Source organism: Anoplopoma fimbria, chromosome 17 (assembly GCF_027596085.1).
Source record: "Anoplopoma fimbria isolate UVic2021 breed Golden Eagle Sablefish chromosome 17, Afim_UVic_2022, whole genome shotgun sequence".
NCBI lineage: Eukaryota > Metazoa > Chordata > Actinopteri > Perciformes > Anoplopomatidae > Anoplopoma > Anoplopoma fimbria.
Window position 1 is genome coordinate 19,739,677 of NC_072465.1, and position 25,461 is coordinate 19,765,137.

General features: G+C 39.2%; 1 protein-coding gene across 2 annotated transcripts in view; it reads right to left on the reverse strand.

Annotated features, from left to right (window-relative positions):
• Window positions 1-462: 462 nt before the first annotated feature.
• Window positions 463-25,461, reverse strand: part of kif5ab (kinesin family member 5A, b) — a 54,682-nt gene continuing 29,683 nt past the window's right edge. Inside the window, exons 12-29 of one of the 2 annotated variants that reach the window (XM_054616909.1) lie at window positions 25,069-25,277; window positions 24,078-24,146; window positions 22,589-22,795; window positions 19,703-19,849; window positions 18,564-18,752; window positions 17,618-17,745; window positions 15,591-15,633; window positions 14,225-14,334; window positions 11,870-11,971; window positions 10,818-10,878; window positions 10,639-10,710; window positions 10,392-10,496; window positions 7,888-8,104; window positions 5,353-5,614; window positions 4,868-4,932; window positions 2,678-2,705; window positions 1,774-1,834; window positions 463-581 (exon numbers count right to left, since the gene is read on the reverse strand). In XM_054616909.1, coding sequence (XP_054472884.1) covers window positions 483-581; window positions 1,774-1,834; window positions 2,678-2,705; window positions 4,868-4,932; window positions 5,353-5,614; window positions 7,888-8,104; window positions 10,392-10,496; window positions 10,639-10,710; window positions 10,818-10,878; window positions 11,870-11,971; window positions 14,225-14,334; window positions 15,591-15,633; window positions 17,618-17,745; window positions 18,564-18,752; window positions 19,703-19,849; window positions 22,589-22,795; window positions 24,078-24,146; window positions 25,069-25,277 — 2,174 coding nt within the window. In that variant the 3' untranslated portion in view covers window positions 463-482. Of the gene's footprint in view, window positions 582-1,773; window positions 1,835-2,677; window positions 2,706-4,867; window positions 4,933-5,348; window positions 5,615-7,887; window positions 8,105-10,391; window positions 10,497-10,638; window positions 10,711-10,817; window positions 10,879-11,869; window positions 11,972-14,224; window positions 14,335-15,590; window positions 15,656-17,617; window positions 17,746-18,563; window positions 18,753-19,702; window positions 19,850-22,588; window positions 22,796-24,077; window positions 24,147-25,068; window positions 25,278-25,461 lie in introns of those variants that run through there. The other variant, XM_054616910.1, reaches the window with a different exon arrangement.

Here is a 25,461-nt window from a genome sequence, read left to right on the forward strand (position 1 = left end):
AAATTTATTTTAGACTGAAACATTTCATGGTATTGTTGACTCACTTGCTCCCTTACTACTTTATGCATTGAAGACCAACATTAAAAATTAACATGCACAGTCATAAAGTATAAATATTAGCTAAGTGATCTTGAGGTTCACTGTTGAGTTTTAAGATCTGCATGTTTAATAATAGTAATAGTGATTAATACTTAGCTTATTGTTAAATGTGCTGTTTTTTGTCTACTGTGATACCCTCACTGAGACAAACAGCACACCCTAGTGGTTACCTACAGCACTGCATCTTCTCTTCCCCACCTTCATGGGGGGGAGAGTGTGCAGCAATATGGGTGTAAGCTGCCAAGTCGGACATTTGAGATTCAGTGCATGCCATGGATCTTACTGATACCAACATACACCTCACATCAGTATAAAGGGAGGGAATAGATTAAAGGGGAGCAAGCAGGGGAAGGAAAGGGGACACTGGAGAGATAAGGGTCTGTTTACAGCAGGTGGGGATGAGAGAGGAAGGAGAGGCTGGGAGGACAGTGATCAGCTGCATGCAGATTTACAAAGGAGGCCTCAGGAAAAAAAACATCTGCCTGGAGAGAGAGAGAGAGAGACAAACAGAGAAACAGAAAGTTAGAGCAATAATCAGGATAGATTTCAGAGCAACAGGGAGAAGGAAAGAGCAGCCAGTGAGTCATGCCAACATTGCCAGAAGGAACATGTCTCGAATCATTTTATTTTCTGGTGTCTTCACTGAGAGCTAGTTGTGTCTGGGAACTGCATGTTGGAGTCTGGGGACATATTTAGACTGCATAAAATGTAAAATTCAACAGCACTCTGCAAAACTCGTACTCGATCTGCAATTTAAGACCAAGGTTTCCAGATTAATTCACTGTTGTACCTATGACAAGTGGTGCTGAATAATATTCACTTGAATACATTAAAAGGCAACAGAATGAAGCGTGTGACAGTAAAAGTAGTGGGATGAAGTAAAAACCCAGAGGCACTGAAATTGAATTCCTCTTTCTCCTTTGGGCATTTCAGAGGAATATTTTTTTATATTATTGTATAATCTTTGACCCTCACTGGGATTTATGAGTGAGTGAGTTAAAAGAGCGTATGGTGCTGATCCGAGACAGATGCTGTTTGTTGGGGTTTTTTTGTACAAAGTGTCTCACAGTGTTCTCTTTGAGTGTAGGTATTTTTAACTTGGGGCCCCACAAAATAAAACAAAGCTGTCCCTGGCAGCTGGCAGTGTTGTAATTTCTGAACAGCACCTGAGGGCCGAGACCCAATACAATATAAAGTCATAGTGATGACAAAGTCTGCTCCCAAACTAATATATCCAATAGTCTAATAGAGTTTGAATATACCTAAGATAAATTATTTGCTGGAAATGTTTGGATAAGAAAAGAACATCTATTATTCCATGTAAATATTCTGTTTCAAATGTGATTTATTAATGTAATGTTTGATAAGCAGCAGTGCTGTTTAATTTCATTCATCATGCAAGCTCTAACATCATTTTCATTTCATTCCTTGATTTCCTTTTCTGCAATTTTGACATGTTTCAATAATCAAAACAAATGTTACACTTTAAATCCATGCCTTAGTGTGAAAGAGCTATGAATCTATATGTAATCAATGACATTTAATGTTGCTATTTGAGGCACGCTTTTTAGACAATATATGTGTACAAATGAAATATTGAAGGGCGTGTATTTTAATTGAAAAAGCATCAAAATCACTGTTGTTATGTTCTGAACTTATGTTCTGTGTTCTTACTTGCCCAGGACTATTAGCTGGCTGAGGCCTCCGGCTGCAGGCTGTAGAGTTTGGCTGGGTCCTGATTGTCACAGATGTCAGTTCTGGACACAGTATTCACATTCAGACACGTGCTATCCAACGCACCGTTGTCCGCAGAACCATCACCAGATACAGCATCAGCAGCAGCAGGAGCGACGGCAGCAACAAGGGGGCGGCGATGGAGCAGAGAGACACAGCAGTGAGGGAAACAAATCAGTAATGTTACAGTAATTGGTCCTAGCAGACCAGCAGACCACATGACAACAATAACATGACAATAAAAACCTGTGCAATATATTACACATTACACTGTGCAATAATAGTTAAAAAAGTTAAAATAGTTTTTTTTCTGTCTGTAAATACAATATTTCAGTTATTGTTGTTTTTCTACTGTTTTTTGTTTTTATTGCTTATTTATAATATATATTTTTTTTTTTTTCATTTTTTTTTTTTTTTATCTTGTCTTCTTCTACTATGTCTCTTGTGTGCACTTTACTCTACGCTGCTGTAAGCCTGCAAATTTCCCCGCTGCGGGACTAATAAAGGATTATCTTATCTTAAAATACAGGGGGGATCGGTGCATGCATGGTGAATGTGGCAATCACATACTTCAACCTGTTCTCTGCCCATAACTGACTATTATTAAACATGCTAGAGAAGTACATAAATACATCTAGCTCTATTCCTGCCATTATCTGCTGTTGTTAACCCATCAAAGAGTCCAAAATGAACCCTAAAACTCAATCAGTCATATACAATTCTGCACAAGTTACATTTTAGAGGTTAATTCTGCCCATAACTGACAGCATAGAAGCCTGCAGTAAGAGGACAACAAACAGCAGTGGGTGTTTTGCAGTCCTAATAGAGGGTGCAGTGGTCTTACCTGTTGTCATTGATATCTGTGGTGTTTCCTGCGGACAGAAAGAGGTGCATAAGGAGGCAGGCAGGTGCACAGTGAGAGGGTTGGTGGTGTGTAAATAAGGGAAGAAGTGGATTTGTCACAGACACAGATGGGGTTTAACTGAAACAGCCCAAAGCCATTGGATATAGATGGTATCGGAACAAGCAGCTGCATAATGTGTTGGTTCTCAAACAACAAGTCCTCATACACAAATGACTGAATAGAGTGTTTGTTGGTCATTTTAAAAAGACTGATATGTGCATTATACTGGTCTTTCTACTCAATCAGCTCAGAGAAGACACAACAGCAAGTTTTTCTCACCATAAGAACATATGCAACAAAACAAACATTAATTTCACGCTGTTTGAATCAATGACCAATGCTTAGAGCGGATTTTATTTGCCTGACTGCCAGAGCTTGCTTGTCAGGAAAATGTAAACAAGAGTCATTTTACAATGTTTGAACAAACCACAGATGCTGTCATTTTCCTGATGAGGACACTCACTCTAATACGTTACGGATGGCACAACCAATAATAACAAAGCGCTGCAAGTTTTAAGAGAAGTCCTCCCACCCAGAGAGCTTTATTTCATAAACTCACAATGGCTCATAGTTACATTCTGTGGATTATCTTCATATTATTCAATTTCAAGGTGTTTTGATAGCAAGCACAATATCAAAAGTCGTCTTCCTCCCAGCAGCTACTGTAGAACTACAACTCAATGAGGCCGGTTCTTTATATGAACTACCCTGACACCAAATATTCATATTTTTATATAACACAACATATTGACACCCAGACATATCAAGATGTTTCAACTGTTGATCAATCTCCAGAAATTGAGAAGTCTATGTGCATTTATTCATTGGTATTCATGGCAGAAAGCTTACTTAATTTGTGTGCTTAACTTTGATAAGCTGGCTATAATCAAGGAGCCTTGCATGACTGGATTAAAAGGCTGCTCAGTTTAATCTCTTTCAAAAAAGGTATGGCAGTAAATTAAATGCTTATCCTAACAAGGAACTGTCAAAGCGACACCTCAACAGACTCAAAATACAGGAAAAGTAAGACATTTGGGGTACATGCCTTGCAAAGCTACTTGGCTTGGAGTTTTACACTTTTCCATAAGCTCTTATTGAAATTCATAACACCGAGTAGAATCATATCCCAGACGGTAAATTACAAATTTCTCTCCGAGTTTGACTTCAGAATACATTACAGTGCACAAGCACATCCATTCCAAAAGGTCCATATGTCCAGTTTGGTGAAGAATACTGAATAAAATATTGAAAATAAAATAAAACATAATAAAATAAACCTAAAGAAGTGGCACACTTATTTCTCCTGCGATGAGTCATACCATCAGAACAGCTGCCAGTGTTGAGCGTGAGTATTTTCATGCCAAAAAGAGACAAATGTCTGTGATTTCTCAGCATGTTCTTGTTGGCAGCGATGAAAGCCCTCAGCCACATGGAAAGCAATAACTAAAACCAGCTTGATGAAATTTTTGAAGGGTTCTCCCAATAACATGTCGTATAACTGTTACTGAATAAAAGGCAGGAACTATTGCAGCAGATTGATATATTGGCTCTGACCCAGTTTCTGACTTTTGTTGATATTACGGGAGAATCAAAGAGGTGTGGTGTTGTTACACAACTCTACAACTGTCATCCCTGGGTCGGAGGCTGCAGTGGGCACTCAGCCTGTCTGGCTGGTTATCTGTCTGGCTGAGTAATGACACTGCAAGCCTAATCTATCTCCTCCAGAGGCTGCTGCTGATGAGAGCAGACAGACACACAAACATGAAGGTGCAGCAGCAATATCCTCCATCCTTTGTGAATTCCTAAAAATGAGACTGTATCCCATAAATATATAGATATTTAATCCAAAAATGGTTAACCTACAACGAAAACCTTTTCCTCACACACCAATGGATTACTGTTAAGACGGCCGACTACGAGCCCATTACAAGAAGGTGAAAGCAGAAAAAAAAGAGAAACAGCAGGCTGAATGGTAATCATAGCAGCAAGGCAATCACTGTAAACTTCTTTAACAGCCACCGCTTTATAAGAGTATAAAACAAATATAATGGCTGGTGCGATGGAATAATGGCAACCACTAAAAAAATAAGATCTCATTATTTTAACTGGCATCATCTCAACAGGTCTCACCATTCTCTGAATCAAGCATCTCTGCTGTGTTCTTGTCTGCTTGGCTCGCTGGTTCAGCTCGAAGCCTACAGACAGGAGGAAGAGACATTCATGTAAACGTAACAGTGGGATTATTTTGTGTTAAAATCATGATCACTAGATTGATTACGTTTAATAAAATATAAAATAGTAATAAAAGCTGTAAAATATAAGTTTACCCATAAATGAATGTCAAAACAGTGACAAAGACTAACCTAACTGTAAAAAGTGAGAACGTGAAAAGCTTTGAAATAGTTTGACAAAATAATCCTAACTCCACTTTCTACTGTAGCTACTGTAGCTGTTTCTGGAGCATTCACTGCATTTCACAGTCCACATCATCAGATCGTTGTTATGACAACTGCACTGACATTGAAACTTCAGGAAAAAACTAGTAAGTGGACCTTAAGTTTGGTAGTGCAAACTGTTATGTAGAAGGATGCGTATTACTCCACGAGTTTACTCACATGTTTTCCTGAGCGTCGTTGTCTTGTGGATCATTGTTTTGGGAGTCGAGGTGTTTGGTGGGGCTGTTCTGGTTGGAGTTGGTCTCGGGTAACCTGGGCTCACTCTCTGGTGCTGCAGGAGCAGCCGGAGCAGCTGTTTGTTGGTTTTTGCTGTTGTGGAAATCAGCTTTGCAGAAGGCAACGGGGTGTTCTCTGTAGCCTCGGATGAAGAAGGGGTTGGTGGGAGAGCACGGTGGGTAGTGGCCGGCGCGCACAGGCTTGGCTGTCAGCGATAAAACAGAATTGATCTATTGACTGATCCATTCATCAAAGAAAGGACAAAAACATCCTATTTACCAGTATACTGCTCTCAAGGGATACTGCTACACAGACGTCTGTAGCATAAGATAATATGTTTAAATGTGACTGGAGTAAGGGGAATATATTTCTGTTTTTGCTGCTACAGCATATATATATTTGCTCTGTAAATCAGTTGTCCTGTTTTCTTCTTTGAGACAAACCCGGAAACCAAAAAGTGAGAAATTTACATTCTATATTTTAGTTTTTAGGTTTTAGTCTTCCATTAATTTGACAGAAAAGCGTTCCGGTATTCAGATGGAGACCTTGTTTCCATACAGCAAATCGAATCTTGCATAAAGCAGTAACGTCACCTTTCTATCAACCTACTACACAACACAAGTCTCCTTCTGATCAAAGTTTCAAACAAGAACACACATCTTGTCCTAAACCACTAAAAACCTGCTGTGTGTCCATGACATGCAGGATTCACTGCAGTTTAATAGAGACACTCTGGCAGCCTGCCAGCTATCAAATCAGCTGAGAGGAAAGAAGCATTTCTAGTTCCCCAAAGACCTTTTTTCTTCCTTTGAATTATGAAAAAAACTCTTTAACAATACATTAAAAAACACAATCATTTTCACCACAAAAAGAGATTACGAAATGTTATATGGTTATTCACAGTTGATTTAGAATAATCCTCAAATGAAAAACATTATTCTAAAAAACACTGAAATCAATAGCTAATTTTCTCACGCTAGCACCGTCGTCTCTCATTTATTTCACACAGAATTCAAACGCATGAGTGCAATTATTTTCTACAGACACATGGATGGAGTAAATCCTTGTGATTAAAATGGATTACACTGCTTTTCTAATAAATTGTATTTCACCCAGAAGAGTTCACGTCATAAATCCTTATATGCTAAATATTCCAACTATAACTACAGATATTTTAGCATATGATCATTAGGTATGATGTTACTGTCACAGTTTATGGGACCTAACACATGTTGTTGAATTTAGTTGTCAAACATATGAATGTGTTCCACAAAGGTGAACCTGAGTCTCTGGGACTTTCAGTTCATGAATATAGAACAAGATTATTGCTCAAAACTCATCTCACATCTCGCTCATGCATGCGGAGGTGGTGTATGGATATGTGGTGTTCTGGTTAATGGGAAGGAAGGAGATGACAGACACAAATCCAACAATTGATGTTGCCTGTGGTGAAATCACACAGCAGAGACATGAAAGGGGCCAGAAGGTCGTGTACAAAGGCAAAGAATAAGATGAAGTAAGATAAGATAAAATAATCCTTTATTAGTCCCGCAGCGGGGAAATTTGCAAAGTGATGCAGCCAGGGAGACCATAGCACTGACATGTGCAACCTCAGTAGTAGATTGGTGGAGAGGTTTTACATTTAACATCGTTTGATTTCAACAATAGTCCCCATAGGGATTTTCATGAATCTTAACAGTATATTGAGATTTTCATTTAACAATACTGTTAGAATAACATTCATGCTGTGAAGAAAACGCTTCTTTAAAACTTTTTATTGCATGAGTTTTGAGCGATATCATTCAGCTGGCGGCAGAGGAAACTAGATATTGTATAACAGAATATCATTGGACTCATACTGACACATAACCTAAGACATACATTGCTTTTGTTTGAGCAATGAGGAAGCATTAAGATGTGCTGGCTGATGGGTTTACTTATTTCAACATGTGTTGCTGATATTTGCAGGTGTTGAGCCGCAGTGTTACATTACTGTGATGATAGTTGTTTTCGAGAAGAACTAAAAAAAACATACCTAAACTGTAATATGACTCTATATAAACTTTCTTGGAAGTAATTGTGGACATAAAAACAGTAGTGTGTGATTTGATTGTAGTCTTAATAAGATTAGATTCCACTTTATGTGATTGTGGACTTAAATCAATTGGATTCAGCGTGATTGCACAGACCTTAACTACTGAGACATGGAAATGCAGTTGCAGAATTATAAGAAAGTAATTAATGTATTAAACAGAAATGTAATAGTACCTCTGGGATATTGCATGTTAATACCCACAGGTCAAATTTGAATGGCTGGATGCAATGGATCACTGCCCTCCCCACAGATTAGAGGATCATTTTATCAGATTACATAGCTTTCACTGAAATAACAGCAACATGTACTGTTTGTAGGTCGCTGTTGATGGCTGATGAGTTATTTTGAAATAGCTGAATCTGTCAATGATTTGCTTGTGTTACCTATCAGTGCAGCATGGGGCCTTCGGAAGGGATTGCGAACCCTCATCACGTCTTTGATGCGCTCCACCTCCTGCTGGTAGTGGTGGCGGTCCTTCATGGCTCCCTCCTTCGCCTCCTTCAGCGCACCCTCCAGCGCCTTAACTCTCTCAGCTGTAGAACGAAGCCGTTTCTCCAGTTTTGGAAGCTCACAGCGAAGATCTGCGTTGTCACGTACCAGCTGTCAACACACACACAATAATATATACACTAAATCCAGGGATTGACTCTAAATGTCAGTGACAATGTGATATATCCTCTCAAATGAAAGAAGATATCAATGGTATACATTATTCAAAGATTTTTTTTTTTTTCTATAAATCATTTTTTTCCTGTCAGGGATTAATATTTTCTGAATACATCTGAAGAATTTATGACACTTAAACATTGCTATGTACAATTTTGAGACCAGTGTATGAAGTTTTGCTCTTGTTTGTTCTGAAGAGACAGAATAACAATGTTTTTTTTCTTTTTGTTCTAATATCATTTGTTAAACCACTTCCATCCTCCTGATTTGCAGTGTGAGGGCTCAGACCTGTCGTGCCGAGAATACTGCTTTAACAGCACGTTACAACTAAAGCCAATAAATATGGTAAAACAACAAGTAGCAAAGTGATCGTATAACCCCCTTGAACTGGAACATTTCTGTCAGTTAAAGCCAAATAGGTGCAGCTGGGTGAGACAGAGGATTGTCAAGTGTGACCTGATGGGAAATTGTCCATAAAAAAAGACAGCCTATGCTGCCTTTTTTGATTAACTACCTCAAACTGAAGGCTACTAGACGGGTCTGACTGCAGCCACGGCAGGGCTTCCTATCATCATTCCTGTTAGACATGAAAGGAACTCCAACATAGATCATTGGCTTATGTAGAACAGGAGCGCCCAGAACGGGATGATTTGCCCCCGCCCGCCTCCATTAAAGGACAGAGCTCAACCATCAGGGACTATTAATGCTAAAAAAATACTTCGGTCAGTCAACAGTTGTATCATATAGAAGTAATAAAGTTGACTGGTATTGGTGGTGCATTTGCATGTTTCTTAATTTATGATTTCACCAACAAAGCACTGACAATGTTTGATTTCTTTAACTGACTACACTCCTGCAAACGTGTAAAAAGGAGGTAATGTAATCTAGATAACTACTATTATTTCTTCATGGTTATACTCATGAAGCAAAATCATTTTATTTGTTCATTTTAAAATTGCTGCTTACAGCAGTGGGGAAAGTTAAACGTGAAAAAACATTGACTGAGCACCTTAAACACATAGTCTGCTGCTACATGATCATGCAAAGTAATCCCCATCCTGCAGAGATACCGAGTACAACACCAGCGGGTTAAGCAAACAGACAAAGTTGTCTAACAGGTAAAGGATTCAGAAATTCAGTAGGTTTGGCAGGTTTGGGAGTACTAGTTTATTGTTTGGTGGTGAGTCATTCTAAAAAAGGTAAAAATAAAATAGAGGCAGGATTTCCACCGGAGGAAAGTGATGAGCGAAATCATGACAGTTGTGATTATTTGCAGATGATAGACAGGCAAACATTACTATATCTCTACAGGGGCAGAGGAACTCATCCATAGACACAGCACACTGTCATCTGTCTTCGGGAGTCTTATCACCTTCCACTGGGAGTTTTCAGATTTATGACCGTGACTTTCATCTTCTGTTCCCACAGTATCAGCAGGTGGTGGATGGGATGGAGTTTCCCAGCAGCCACTTTAGGATTGGTTTTCTGCCTGACACTGCTGCAGTGCAGCTCTCACCAATCTGCCAGCACGAGGAGATGTGCCAGTCTGCAGAACTTTTAGCACATGGAAACTCAGTCCACTGCTGTACTCCATTTAGTATTATTAAAGAAAGATGGGATGTGATTGTGTGTGTGTGTGTGTGTGTGTGTGTGTGTGTGTGTGTGTGTGTGTGTGTGTGTGTGTGTGTGTGTGTGTGTGTGTGTGTGTGTGTGTGTGTGTGTGTGTGTTTATGTCTCATCTTTTTGCCTTTGGGAGTTTGTGCGTATCAGCTAGAGATAGACTAAATGTATTTGTGGGCACCTGTGCGATGAAATCATTTGTGTTTATTAAGTCTGAGTAACTACTTTATGCTGTGTTGCTTCCTTTCCCCTAAAGCAGCCTGGTTTAAAACCTCCAGATCCATTTTCAAAGAGACTTTCATGTGAAGTACTAAGATGATTGATGTCGCTAGCGCTACTTTTGCCCATAGGAGAGCAATGACGAACATCGTTAACTGCTCTGTATTTTAATTTTGCTCGTTCTCATTGTCCTCCTCTCATATTCTATCCAATAATTTTTTGGGGTCTCACAGCTTTGCTACGGCAGTCACAATCAGACTTCCATGCCGAGGGAAAAGTCAAATTTGTCCTTACTTTTTTTAAGAAATGGTGGACGGGTAAAATGTTATTTTCCGTCTCCTTCACTTGGATTTAGAGTTTTACATATTCTGCTCATTGTTACCTGTTTGTGAACTTTTGAAAGCTGGTCCAGGTTGTTTTCAAGAAAGGAAATCTTCTGTTTCTGGGTGATATATCCCCCACGATCATCAAGCTCCATCCGTGCACTCTGTTGACAGAAACAGTACAGATCTTTTAGCGTTGAAAAACACTGCCATCGTTCAAAATTATTATTATGCAATCAGTCCAGGTAAAGCCACATGAACTAAATAATTTGAGTGTGTTGTGTATTTACGTTGTGTCAGGCTTACTTTTCTAACTCGAGTCGTGAGGTCTTGAACAAAAAGCTTGCGGAGGTTGTGCAGGGTGTAGAGTTCACGAGCCTTCAGTATAAAAGGGAGAAAGGAAATAGTGCAGTCAAAGCAGTTTAGAGTATTTAGTGGATCAGAGGCCTCTGAGGGAGCCAAGTGAATCGTAAATTATGACTTACAACAGTCTCCTCCAGCCCTTTGAGGTCCCTCTTTGACTGCTCATGTCGCTCGTGGAGAAATCTATAGTCAGACAGATGGAAAAATCTATGATACTTTCTATGATGCCAATGTCTAAAATGCATTATAAAACATACATACAGTGCTTTAATTTGCTTATAGCACTGTATAAGCACTCATAAGTATTCATAACGCTTTTTACAATAACTATAACACATCATAAAGCATTTTATTAATATAACTACTTATAGGTTCAGGTCTTATAGCACTTTATTATTGCTGGTCACTCACTGAAATTTTTTAGTGTATCATAATTCCCATTGTTGTCATACATTGTAATCCTTTATTATGCATTATAATGTGATAAGTTACTCAGGTAGTCATTGTTTTCTTTCAGTAAAGTGAAAAATATCAAATCAATGGATTTGAATCACAGGAAACATTGTAAAATATTACAATGTATTACAACTATGGGGATTATAAAACACTATAAACCCTGCAGAAAAAATGTCAGTGAGTTACGAGCAATTATGAAGCATTACGATACTTTTCTAAATTAACTTCTCTTTACCCCAAATGAGTTCCACTTTTTTGCTAGAATAATTCATGAGTAAAGAACACGTATCATAGACTGTCTGCCCCACTCGTGGGCTGTTCCCCATCTGCCATCTGATGCAATACGCTGCAAAGGTCAGTGCAGAAAGAGGCCTATTAGCAGCCAGCTGCTACTTTATTCCCAAACTCCATAAAGGAGATGCAAAGAGATTTACACAGAAAGAAAGAAAACAATACAGAAAGATGGAGGGAGAGGGTTGAAAGGGTTAGCCTCCAGTTCATTTTAGCCACAAACGTATTGACTGTATAACGCCACAGGGAGAGACTTATACTGCAAATAGGATGACTGAGCTGCAGAGTGAGAGGAAAATAAACAGACTAAGGGAAGACAAATGACAGAGTGCAATGGAAGATGTGAATCAAAAGAGGCAGCTCGCCCTGAGGCCTCCATATGGTGAAGTGTTTGAAAGCCGGCCAGGACAGTAAAGCAGAGACTCACGTCAGTTCCTCCAGCTGCCGGCTCTTGTGATGTTCTTGGCTCCTGAGATATTCAAAGTCACAGTGCAGTTGCTCCAACTCAAGCTGCTGCTCCTGGTTACAACTGAAAAGGTGAATAAAGGCCTCGCTCAATTCAACGGATAGTTTCAGAATATAACTTTCCTAGAAGGAAGTTTAAGGTTTTGAGCATGTGGTTGAAATAACAAAAGGTGAAGTAGAATCTGTAATACAATGGATGCAATTTGGAAATGGAGGTTAGCTCCACAGAATTACATTTGGCATGTGACTTTATGTGTCTCATGTCCTTAAAAATGGTCTCTATTTAAATTTGTTTAACTTTTTTACAAGAAATATTACAGGACACTATTGAGTTTTATCAGAGGTTTTTAAATAGAAAAAAATGCTTTTAAATAGGATGATTGCTTGGGCTGTGACAGTATTTTGTTTTTGCTTAGCGTGTTTGTCCTTAGCTTGTTTGTCCTTAGCTTGTTTGTCCTTAGCTTGAAAACCACCTCACTGTTCCATGAGAAAAATAAATAGTCTTTCCTGAGTCTGAGGAGTAAAGCTTCAGCTCAGTGGCGTGCACGACACTTTCAAATCAGCCGGAGCAAAAATCATGAAGAGGCACCATTTTTTAATAGAGACAGAACGCAAAGTGTCACACTCTGAAAATCACACCCACAAGAGGTAAAACAATCAGTGCCACAGTATGCAATTAAGGTTCAAACACAGACCAAATGCCTGTAGCTAGCTAAAAAACGTTCAATTTCAGCATGTCAAAAGGATTATTTTAGCACGGGGGTCTACCAGGGGTCAATTTGATGACTAAAATGAGGATGGGACAATTTAGCAAGCTATTGTTAGCTATGTGTTAGCAAGCTACTCTATCCAGCAAAGGCAGCTGTAAACATAATGCTGCACAGCTTTCTGATTTATCCTCATTCCACTATAACACAAGTGTCATAGTTTCAAAAATACTTTCGCCTAACTAAGAAATATCGTAAGCCTAGAACTGAAATTAAATGGACAAAATGCTTGGTTCACACAAAGGCACACTGTCAGGATACCACAGTTTTACTGCTGATGCATCACGTCTTATTGCCTGCCTGTATCAACTGCTGTCTTTTTAAAGGCTTAGTTTTTCAGTTGAACAGCTCATAAAAACTTAGTTATGGATTCTTTATGCTAATGCATCCCATCACAGATTAGTTTTTAGGCATTTTTATGCAGTTTGCCAGCAGATATAATTGACAAGAAGGCACTTTCAAGCAATACAAAGTTTCTGGAAGGGTGAGAATGTACTTTTTCCTAAAAGTCACATCCAAGCTGTACTAGCAAAACTAGCCAATCACAGGGGTACCTGAGTGGCCCAAGTGTATCATTTTGTCAAAAAAGTCCCTTTAGTGTACATATCCGTCCTGCACATGCAGCTGCATGTCCCATCAATTAAAACCATTTTTGATTTTACTCTCTTTTTCTTAACTTTGAATCTTGGAAGAACATTTACTATTCACCCCTCGCTTTTCCTGATCTGCTTAAATGATCTCAAGGGCTACACTACTCCAGTTACAGATGCTTTCTGCCCCACTCCACTGACCCACTGACATCCTTCCATCCATCCATTTTCAAGCTGCTTATTTAAATCAGGCCATGTAAGCAGGACAAGCAGAGTTGCCCCAAAATGTCTTTTCATTCAGAAATTCTCCGCAGCTGCTTCTTGGGTGTTACCAGACACTAACCCGCCAGCTGGAAAATAAACCTTAGTCCTTCAAGAGGGTCTGCCCTGCAGGCTGCTCCTACACGGTCACGCCTGGTACAGAACATCTTCACAAGGAGGCACTTGAAAGGGCATGTTTTCAAGGAGCCCAAACAAGCCTAGTGGCTCCCCACATTTTGGTTCACCAGCATCTTGACTCTAAAGTCCTTCAATGCTGCAGTTTCCTCATGTGACCACCCACACATATTGAATTCAGCCCCTCTAGCAGCTTGGATGGGGCTTAGAGAAGTAGGGCCTTTTGAGAACTCAACTACTGAGACCATGTATCCCCAATTTTAGCATTTTCACACTGCTTATGAGGGTAGAATTGAATTTCAGATTTCAGCTCACAGACAGCTGTGGGTAAGCTGTCTGCCTCAGGAACCATATACAAACATATTTAGAGTCGCACAGTCCTGTCTCAAATATAGTAGTAAAAATGCCTTTTCCATGACATTTAAGAATTTTGTATACATGATGTTTCTGCTCTAAAATACTCCTGTACTCCTGTTTTCAAAACTTATTTTAAAATTAAGTCCTGACTATGAAAGCCTGATTTAGTATATCAGAGAAGGTGAAAAATGACACTGAAGCACTGACTCAGTTAAGTCGTCGATGATCTTCTGCTTCTCATTGATCTCGTCTCGAAGGCACCCAAGCTGTTTGCTGTGCGACTCACGATGCGACTCCATCTGCTGCTCCAGAGCCCTCTGAGGAACGGCCAAGAAGAGTGTGAGAGAGACATACATGTATAATGAAAGAGAGAGAGAGGACCAAGAAATGGGAACCAATGGATATCTAAATGACTAAATAACAAGTGGGGATATAATTACACACACCAGTGCACATGTGGACATAGAGGGCCACATGGGCATTAAACACACACACACACACACACACACACACACACACACACACACACACACACACACACACACACACACACACACACACACACACACACACACACAAACACACAAAAACACACAAACACAGACACACAAAGATGTTTGAAGCATAGACTGTAGATGGACATCTTGCATTTTTGACATTAGAGTTTACTTTGGGAAAAATAGAAAACTGCCACGGGACCCTACTGCCTCCAAGGGCCTCCAAGAAACTTTAGCTTCAACATGTAAGTGTTGCTTTTTGGTTATTTGATTACTTGCAATATTTTGGGGGGAATTTGCACCATTAAATTATAATATCCACTGGATCCTGCCCTATCTGTAAAGGGGCTCTGACTTGCATTTTTGTAAGTAAAGTTGGTTTAATTTATATACCTACATACAGAAAACCATGGGGCCAAGTAGTATTCTAATATATACAAGTGTGCTGCTGTGTAAAATGTAATGAAGCTGCTAGCTTTGACCTGTACTCATTCGATTTCTTGCCAAGAGTTAGGTGGGAAAATTGATACAAAATTTGACAGAACTGATCCAAACTGATTGAAAACTGGAGAGGGTGTAAAAAAAATCTTCCTATCAGGACATCTAATGTATATTATGTTTGATAAAAAAGACAAATTCCATTTTACAGGTGGTTATGTTTGGGAATATTTCTTGGCTGGGACCAGTTGCTAGGCAACCAGCAAAGACTTCCAGAAGTTACTCTTCCAAACAAATAAATAGTCGGACAGATAACCCTCCCTCCTAAACAGAATTGTTTTTAATTTTTCACTACAACGTTGTGACATTTGGACTGAGCCCGGCTAACCGTTTCCAGTGTTACTCTATGCTAAACTAAACAAACTGGCTGTTGACTCCAGCTTCAGATTTATAATGCAGACATGTGAGTGGCATGTATCTGGCCTGGTTAACAATCATGATCTGATGTACAAACATAGACACAGTATGCGCTCACACACAAATGCACACAAACACATCACACCTGCAGTTAGCTGAGTGCTGAGGCGGTGTGAGAAAAGGTCATTAAACTACGTTGCTCTCACTGTAGTCATGGTTACCTTTATATCACAGGAATCCGGGGCAGGCGAGTGATTCTCCCGGCTGGTCACCTTTGCCATTCTCTCTAAAACAAAACACACACATTTAAGAGAATGGCAGAAAATGAAGAGAAAGGCAGGCAGATAAAAGACACACCTCTTTAATCTACACATGTAGATTAAAGAGGTGAAAGTGACCCGAGTTTGACAGCACAGCAGTACCGCTGCTTCATGTTGACAGCAAGGTCAGCGTGATCTTAGCCATGCCTCGGGTGTAATAATATCTATTATTGAAAGTGACATCTATAGTGTCACGTTGGTCTGATGTTAACTCACTGTTGTTCCTGGTGTATGATGATTCGATCACAGAGCTCTCTTCCTCGCACCAGGCTAGGTGGTCAACACGACCTGCAGCACATTGTATTTATCTACTTCTGTATTGACTCAAGGACAGCATAGCTCGAGTGTAGAGCAGCAGGGCCAAAATTGATTTACCTGCCCTTAAATCCACCAAGCGACTACTCAGGAATAATGACTTACATTGCCTTTGGCCTGATTTGTCAATTGCCTCAGTGTCCTAGGAGTATCTGCAGTTAGATGGACTTAGCGTACATTTCAAATGTATGATTAATGTATTCATGCTGGTGCTGTGAAAGGTTTTGGAGCTGAAGCTGTTCATCAGTGTTTACCCTTTGCTTTTTCTTGACAGGACAGAAAGGCTTCTGGCACAGACTAAAACTCTCCACTGAAGCAAATTGTTTTAACAGCACTTCCTCAAAGTTCCAGTTCGGTGGAGCTGAAATGCGGTGAACATCTGCTGTCTATTCTTGTGTTTTACTTTGTCTAGACATGATTCTGTTTTGCTGTGTCAAAACACTAAACTTTTACTTGACTTTGGCATCTCAAGTAAACAATTAAGCAAGATTAACAATGTATCTCAATCTACATATTGTCCTTCACTGTGCAGTGAGTAAGAAGCACCTCATTATTTATCACTTCCATCCCTTTAGAACAATGTCATCTTAAAAACGTGTGCTTCTATTGGATAAATGTTCTACTTTAAACTTGCAGTATTTTTGGAATTATTGAGCAGTTTTGAACAGTTTTGATTGGATTTTGCAGCTGGAGCCTTAAACTGTGCATGATTTATCAACCACAAATCTGTTGTTTTGCTTGTCTGACCATATTGATATTTCCCTACTTCCCCTTAAGAGTCTGAATAAATGTTGACACTTCCTGGTTTGTTATTTCGATCACGTTGATAAAATATCTCAACCTGAGCCTGGGGGCGAACATATTTTATTACAAATCTGTACCTGTAAATTTTATATGCACTGCAATGACTGTGTTTATTCAATATTGATCCTTGAACCCCAGGCTTGGCTAGATTGTTAGATTTCACCTCAAAAGCTTGGTTCATGTACTCTTACAAATATGCTGCATCCTCAACCTTACTGTGTATTTCAACATCTCTAAGAGTAGTACAATATGATTATACAGTACATAAATCACCACTTTAGTAATACTAGCGACACGGCTCTGAGGATCGCAAAGTCAGTCATTTAGTCCATCGCTTTGGTCCAGAATAAAATACCTAACTATTGGATGGATTTGGTGCACACATTCATTTCCCCTTTGGAGTAAATCCTGACCCCTTCAATTTGTATCTATCTTCAGCACAAGGTCAAAACTTTCATTTGGCCAGTTCTTTGGTTTGTGACCTGCAAAACTAACAGCGTAGCCATCATCAACAGATATAGGCTAATTTGTATTTAGTGCTTTTAAGCAAATGTTAGCATTCGAACAGGCTAAACTAGGATGGTCAGCATGATTTACCTTTCATGATTTAAAAATCAGCATTGTCATTGTGAGTATGTAAGCATGCTTACATCAGCATTCAGCTGAAAGCACTGCTGTGCTAAATGAAAACCTATAATGGCTGTAGACCTTTAGTCTTGTTTGTTGACTGGATGAATATATTGAAGAAGCTACAGTTGCACTTCAATTTTTATTGTTTTTTTGTTTTTTTTACCTGAATAATATATAACATTAGTCTACCTTGAGCTTGGAGTTTGGCCAGCTCCTCGCTCAGAGAGTCGTAGTTGTCCTCCAGCTTCCTCTTCTTCAGCTCCACACTTTGCATGTAGTCCGTTAAAGAGCGGATCTTTGCCTCGTGCTGAAAGTCAGAAGACAGCGTCTCAGATGCAGAAAGTATACTGATGAGCAAAGGACCTCTACAAGACAACGCTTTACACCAAGGATAAAATGTACTTTGTACTCATTTTCAAATGGATATTATCTACATTCAATATATATATATATGTCCTCTATAATTCATTAGCGAACTTAATTCAAAAGTGAAACGCTTTAGAATTGTTAACACTGAGTCATCGGTACCAGACAGTAGAAATATGGAATATATTATGTACCTCAATATTTGACTATTTCTTAACATAGGTCTTCCTTATATTAAGAAGAATAGTTTTTAAAAAGCAATTTCTTACTGCCATGGAGGCAGATGACCTGTAATTTTTACCTGCCACAGCCAACAAGAACCCTGTATTTGGCAGATGCCGGTTTCATCTTCTGCCAATAACAGTAAAACTCGCAACAGGATGCCTTTGAGCAGCCACATAAATACAAAAAAATCTAAACATGCATCCTTTAAGAATCAAGTTTGTACACTAAAAAGGCTCTGATGTGCTGTTGCCACAAACAGTTGAGTGACATTTTGAGCACATTGCTCTTCATCAGAGTGATTTATATCAAACAAAAGCCCACTCAAGTATTTGTTTGCTGTTAATTAGACTGATGAAGTTTGAAAAAGTAAATCTATCATTTGTAATTATAATAAATATTTTGCACTGGGAAGTTTCAGTGTATATTGTTCTGAATTCTCCAAATCAACAACAACATTTCCTACGGGATTGACAGATTTAGCAACTTTTTTCTTTCACCAGATGTTTTCAGCCAGTTCCTCCATGAATCCCTCACCTGTGAAACAAGGAGGTGACATGAGGACAGCTCTCTACCCGTCTCCTCCATCTTGCGATGACACTCCATCTGAAGGTTCTCCAGGTGGCGACAGCGCTTCACCATGGACTTGACCTCTGACTTTATCTTACTGATGTAGAGGCGGGCCACTGTGAACTCCTCCTCGATCGCACCGGTGATCTCCACGGACTGCAGACAAATGAGGTGGAGAGAAGGAGAGTTGTTAATAGAGTAGTGGAGACTTTTAGTGAAGATTGAGTGAGGATGCTTTAAAGACAGCTGGGAAGTCAAAAAGCGAAGTAGGCATCTTAGAGACTCTTTCTGACATGTTGTGGGCACATCCATTAGGTTAATCGCATCATTTTACAGATGCCGTGACTCAGATGCTCTGAAATGTACAGCTAGGATATATCAGTGGATATGCCTATTACCTATCCCCAGGTGAAATATTGAAATCTTGATAGTCAAGGGAAATGCAAATACTGACTTTAATGCATAATGCATGGCTCTGCAGCTGGAACATAGAAACACACAGATATTTCTTTAAATGCTCAACAAGATTCTTAAATCCCCACAGGCACCTAATATGTCAGTTTGAAGTAGAGAGAAACATAAAATTATGCACTAGACATTTTCCACTCTGTCTTAGGTTTTAATGTTTCACTCAGTGCATGTGTGATAAAGCTTTACTGTGTTTACACATTAAATATTTATTTGACATCGCTGTACAGTTTGAACGTTTGAACCCTTACCTGTGTCTGCTCAGCTTTCTTTTCCGTTTATTTACAGGCTACATGACTTAGCCAGGCACTCCATATTTTGTTATTTTCAATTGGTTTTACAGGATTGAAATTATTTGGGTTTTTGGTTACTTTTTAAATATGATTTTAAAAGTATGGAAATTAATTCTAAGAGATGGCATGTTCACTGGAAAGAGTAAGATGTGCTGATTTTTTTTCTGGTAAATTGCATTGGTTGTGTGTAAATAGTTAAATGTTTCTTTTGACTTTGATTGTGGGGGAATATGGGGATTCAAACATTTGGGTAGAGAAGTTTGAAACAGAAACAAATATTAAAAAACTGCATTCCCTTTTTCCAAATCAAATGTCTCATATTGTGTCAGACACCATCTCACTCACCAGCTTGATGTCCCTGTTTCCAACGATGATACTGAACTCACTGAGGTCCCTCATCAGCCCGTTGAGGATCTCAGCGATGCGTTTCCTTTGGTGGCTGCTCACTTCCTGGATACGAGACAGCTCCGCCTCTAAAGCCATGAGCTGAGCCTGATGGAGGAGAAGAATTAAATGAGGGAGTGAACACAGAGGAAGACGACAGATGAGGAGAATACCAGGAGAGAAAATTGTGTCGGAGAAGATTGAGAGACGGGGGGGTTTGAGAATATTTTAACCTGCAAACACACACACACAGCTGCAAGACCCACATTAACCCCCGAACCTCATTCTCATTCATGAAATCCGAGTAGCAAAAACAGAACAGCCACTAAATTACAAATAGATAAACTACTGAGATAGGGTCTGATGGCATCGGCGCTGGATGAAAAGATCTGGGAATGTGAATGATGGAGCTCCGTTTTTTTTCTACAGCAGGCGGCTGTACCATTGTAGGCCCAATGGCTGGAACATGATGAAATCATTTGGGGTGCAATCGATAACTCTACAGGGCTGAAGAAAATAAAATGGAAGTGGTTAAACATTTACCACCTTCCTAAATACAGTTACATTAACTCCTTTAATAGCCTCTCCATCTTCATCTCCTTCATTAACTTCAAGGTATGTGATCACTTTCCAGTCAAAACATTAATTTAGCACAATAAGTAGTAAATAATTAACTGAAATCCATCCATTAATAAGTAGAAGTTAAAGAAGAGATTCGGAAGAGAAGAGATGATTTGTTGAATGATAAATGGAATTAAACATAATGATAGAAAGGGGCTTAAGTGGACAGAGGGATGATAGAAGGTGCTTAAAAAGACCAGATGAATGGCAGCGACAGTGAGCGATGGCTTGGCCTCCTGTAGAGGAAGAGAGGAGCCTACACTGAAAGCAAGATGAAGCCAGCTGTGGAGAAAAACTGGGGTGAAGACAGTGATGAATGTACTCCATTGCACCATTTTTCTAGGTCAATGCCACTCCATTTCTACTGTAGATATGGAAAAAATTTGAATCGGCAACACTGCACATTAGCATAACAGCTGGGATGCAGAAAATAGAGAACTTGTAATAAAGAGTCATGGGGAAGGGAGCTGGAAAAGGCCATGTGAGGTTAGGATAAGGTTGTTTTCTTTAAAATGTCTTCATGGTTTCTTGTATTCAGTTTCACATATTGTCAGTCTGCCAGGCGACGTCTCTGAGGGGAGACGTCGTGTGAGGTGAGAGGTCAGGGCAGAACAGGCTAAAACATCTATAGAGAAGGCGTGCTAAGTGATATGACTAAGGAAAGAAGGAGGTTTCAGCTGGCTTTATACCAACTAGATTATGCAGTGAGTAGTTACATTGTCAGCTCCTTTTATCGTTTTCTGGACCAGCTTTAGAGAGAGACAGAGAGGGAGGAGAAGACACGGTGGCATGTAAAACGGTGCATGAAATATTGAAGAGGTTTGAGAATGTGAATAATGGTCCACTCTGTCCACTGAGTCAATCACAATAACTTCATTAAAGACTGGCCAGCTCTGACAATAGTCTCTTTATCTGTGCAAAGGGTCCAGTCAAAAACAAACCTTTAAGATCGTCAATACCCAGTGTAGGTAGATTTGTACGGTTTCAAAACTGCTTCTCAGATTAACTCTTTCAGCATTTTAAAGCACCTGAAAACTGGGATTGAAATTGATTATTTCTCAATAACATTTAATATTTATGACCAAGTAAGCAACAATCAGATTTTAGGATGTTTAACAGATTTTGATACAAATGTTACTTAACTCTGATTGGTGCACGGAAGTACATACAACTGAGCCCCGCCCACTTGAAACCAGTACACGGGAAAAAATCTATAATGCAAAATAACCCAAACTGTTCAAACTTTGGTAGAAAATAAATAACAAGTCCATGAAGGATCCCAACAATCTACCACCAAGAAACTAACTGAGATAAAAGCTTCATTAAGTTCTCTAGACTCAAAAACTGACATGAATATGTTTGGTCCTATATACAGTCACTGAAAGGATTGTTTTTATTAAAGTGGAATATCGTTAATCATTCATTTCACAGACTTTTGCAGATAAACTATGCCAAATCTAATGAACTACAATTTATTCTTTGTCAACATTGAATGCCGTCCTAGCTATTCAGTGAAAATCACGGCTTTTGAGTGACTTTATGAGATTGCTTTGAAATCAGACCTTAATCAAATCAAAAGTTAGACTCCTACATGAATCTGTTTTTTTACTGTTTATTTATGGAAATAGTGCGAAACAACCAGCCAAGTCGCATAAAATTGACTGAGTCTGAGAGTGAATTCAGGGTTGAGCTAAAGAAATTCCAGTGCTGGCTGTAATTTGAACAATATTGGTGAAATTATGTTTTAGATTAATGTCTGGAGTATGTTTTCCTCTTTCCACCCTTTATATACATGTGTTTTTTCTAATACTTTTCTTTTTCTTAGATGCAGCTGTTCAAGTCTTCTGGCTGCACAATTAATCAGAATTTTCTCTCTTATCTTTGCTTTCAGGGAGCTCTCTAATTTCCCATTATCTCTGAAATTGCATTTTGAGCCAGTAGTTCCACATATATTCTTGAAAGACGGGGACTTAAATGGGTAGATAGATAGATTCTCTTACACCTAAATGCTTCTCTTTTCTTTCTCAATGGGGTTTCCTACTATAAATTCCACAGCACCATATGTTCATGCCTTTATTAACTAATCCTTTTCTGTTACTTCCTCTATGTTTTTATTTTTCTCTTTATCCTTCTTTCTCTCCTTCCAAGTTTGGCAATTTTAACAGGAGCAGAAATGTTTTTTCAACTCTATTTCAAGAAACTGAGCCTCCAGAGAGCCAAACCCACCATTTTCTTTGCAAGCTCTTCAGCCAGCAGTTTGTTCTGAACGCTCTTCTCCTCGACCTCCAGACTCCTCTGGTCGTAGTTGACTGCCAGCTCTTCCAGGGCCTGGAGGACCTCCTTCACCTCGGCCTTGGCAGAATCATTCTCAGTCTGCAGCCTGCCGAGCTCCGACTGCACCCTCTCGCTGTCACCCCGGGATGATGCTAGAAGCTGAGGGACACAGAGGTTTAACAACTTAATATAAACTGCAAATAAAGAAAGATTTCATTTAAAAGAGCTTCGTGTACAACAAGCAGTTTCTCCATTATTCACAAGGCAGAGCTGCTGGGTTTTAATAAAACATAATTCTGGAATTTATCTTGTTCTCTTGGTAATAACCGATAAGCCTGTGTACAAACACTGTTATTGAAAACAGCTGTGATTTTACAGATAAAAACACTTCCACTTGAAGCTGTAAGAGCTGACATAATTTTCCCTTCATGGTGTTTTTTTTGCATGTGCACTGCTGCAGCCCACTGTGGGCGATTTTACTGGATGGATGTCATTAAATGCAGATTTTGCTCTACCCAGGGTGCCTGAACTGTAACATACAGCTTCTGTTTGGCCAAATGGATGTACAATTATGTTACTGTAAACAAAGCTAAGGTTGGGTAGTTACCATCATCTCAGCTCAACCCACAGTAGGCCCATTTTAGGATATAAATTAACCAATTTTGCAAATGTGGAGACTTTTACTTGGCAGAGCGCTACATGCAAAAGCTTGGTTCAGGCCGTTTAGCCCCACTGTTATGAATGCTGTAAATACTGTTCGTAACTGCATGTTATAGAGTCCTTTAATGCAGTTCTTCCCACAAGTAGCATATACAGACAGACAAACTCGTTTGCTGTAGATTTATGTGGTTAAAGAGCTGTAAACCTTTTTCTACATCACATATCAAATAATTAGAGAGCATTTGTTTGTTTGCTTAACAGCTACAATGTTAGCCATGCCGACTAAAATAGGCAACAATGGTCTTTCCCTTCTTGCACATCATGCTTCAATCCTTCATAAGATAAGATAAGATAAGATAAGATAAGATAAGATAAGATAAGATAAGATAAGATAAGATAAGATAAGATAATCCTTTATTAGTCCTGCAGCGGGGAAATTTGCATCAATCTTTGTATTGATCCTTCCCTCCGTTCATTACTGTATGAGCAGCCACTGAAACCCATTCTATTCTAAGCTGCTGTTAACATGCAAATACACTTATTATTAAACAATAAAGCTTTATTTTCTCCAAGTGCTTTCTGGCGCCTGAAAAGTGTTTTCTCATCCGTCTCAAGGGCGAGGGAATAAACCTCTCGTAGAGGACTTCTATTCAAAGGGTGGTATAGAATACAATGCCTGTGGTAATCTATACCACCCTTTGATCACCTATGCAGCCTACTGTAGCCTACTGTGAGCTGATTAACCAAACTGATAAAAGGATGTAAAACCAAAGTATTTTACCTCCTCCTGGTCAAGCATCTGCTCCTTCAGTTTCTCCACCATCTGGCTCTGGTGGTTGATCTCATCATCCTTCAGTAGCATAGATACATGTGGAATAGAAACAGTACATTCACAGTTTTATGGAGGACACAAACTTGTACAGTACAGATACTATGTACATTGCCATTTTGTGTACTTTGGGTTCCATGTCCAATAACATCTATACGTTTTGAGCTTGTACGAACTGCATAAATGAGAGATATGGAGTATGAAAAAAAAGTATATGTATATTAGTATATGTTAAATCAGCATTTAAAAAACATTTATTTGATGGTCTGTGGACAACCGATCATGCATCTCCTGAAGGCAAAAAGCAACCTCTCTCAATGCTACCTACAACCAGAAACACTACATGTAATTTAAAAATTGCAGCATGTACGTGTTGTTTTTAAATGCAAATAACATGTAACAGAATATCCTGCATCAGGTCTACTATAGTTGGTGTACCACATAGGAGGGGAAGAAATAAATGCATCCCCATGGATTGCCCTGTACAGTCTGTGCAACACACCTAGATAAGCCTGCAGTAAAAATGTCAAGTCTTTTAATGTGACTGAAAAAAACAAATGCATTGTAATGGAAATACAAAATGTGGCACTGAATTGATACACCACTGAGTGTGCATATTAAATGTAATATCTGTTCATAAAAGCAGAAAATGATACACTGCAGTGCCGTGTATCACAGCATACATGACCATAGATTATGTATTAAATAAATCAAAGCTTAAATGCTTTTCAGTGTAGAACATTACTATTTCTCCAATGACATCTATTCCCGAGGGTTACAACATTAGTCACTACTATGTGTCTGATCCTGGATTCATTAATATGAATAATGCATGTATGAGATGCTCTTTGTATTCATGTGTGCATACCATTACATCCATTGTGTGTAAACATCTCTACATTCATGAACAGAAATGCTCCCAATGCGGCATCCATTCATTCACCTTTTCATCCAGCTGTTTGTAAAGCTTGCGGATCTCTTGCTCATACTTCTGCCGCTCCTCCTCAGAGATGTGAACCACAATGGAGGAGGCAATGGAGCAAGGGCTGCAGGGACTGCAGATGTCAAGAAGCAGCTCCTCGGATTTAGGAGGCACCAGGGGGACGTCCTCCGATTCTGGGCTCAGATGCTCTAACACAGCAACATCCTCACCTAAAGACAAGTGGCAAAATATTGTTCCTATCTCTGGCAGATCCTCGACTATGGATTAATGCATAAAAAAGGCAAGAGTCGATTTATCTTCAGCATAGGTCCTTACAATACATTTATATATCAGGTTTGAGATATTTCTGTGCCGTGAATGAGCTTCCTTTTAAAAACAGCAGTATATCATACC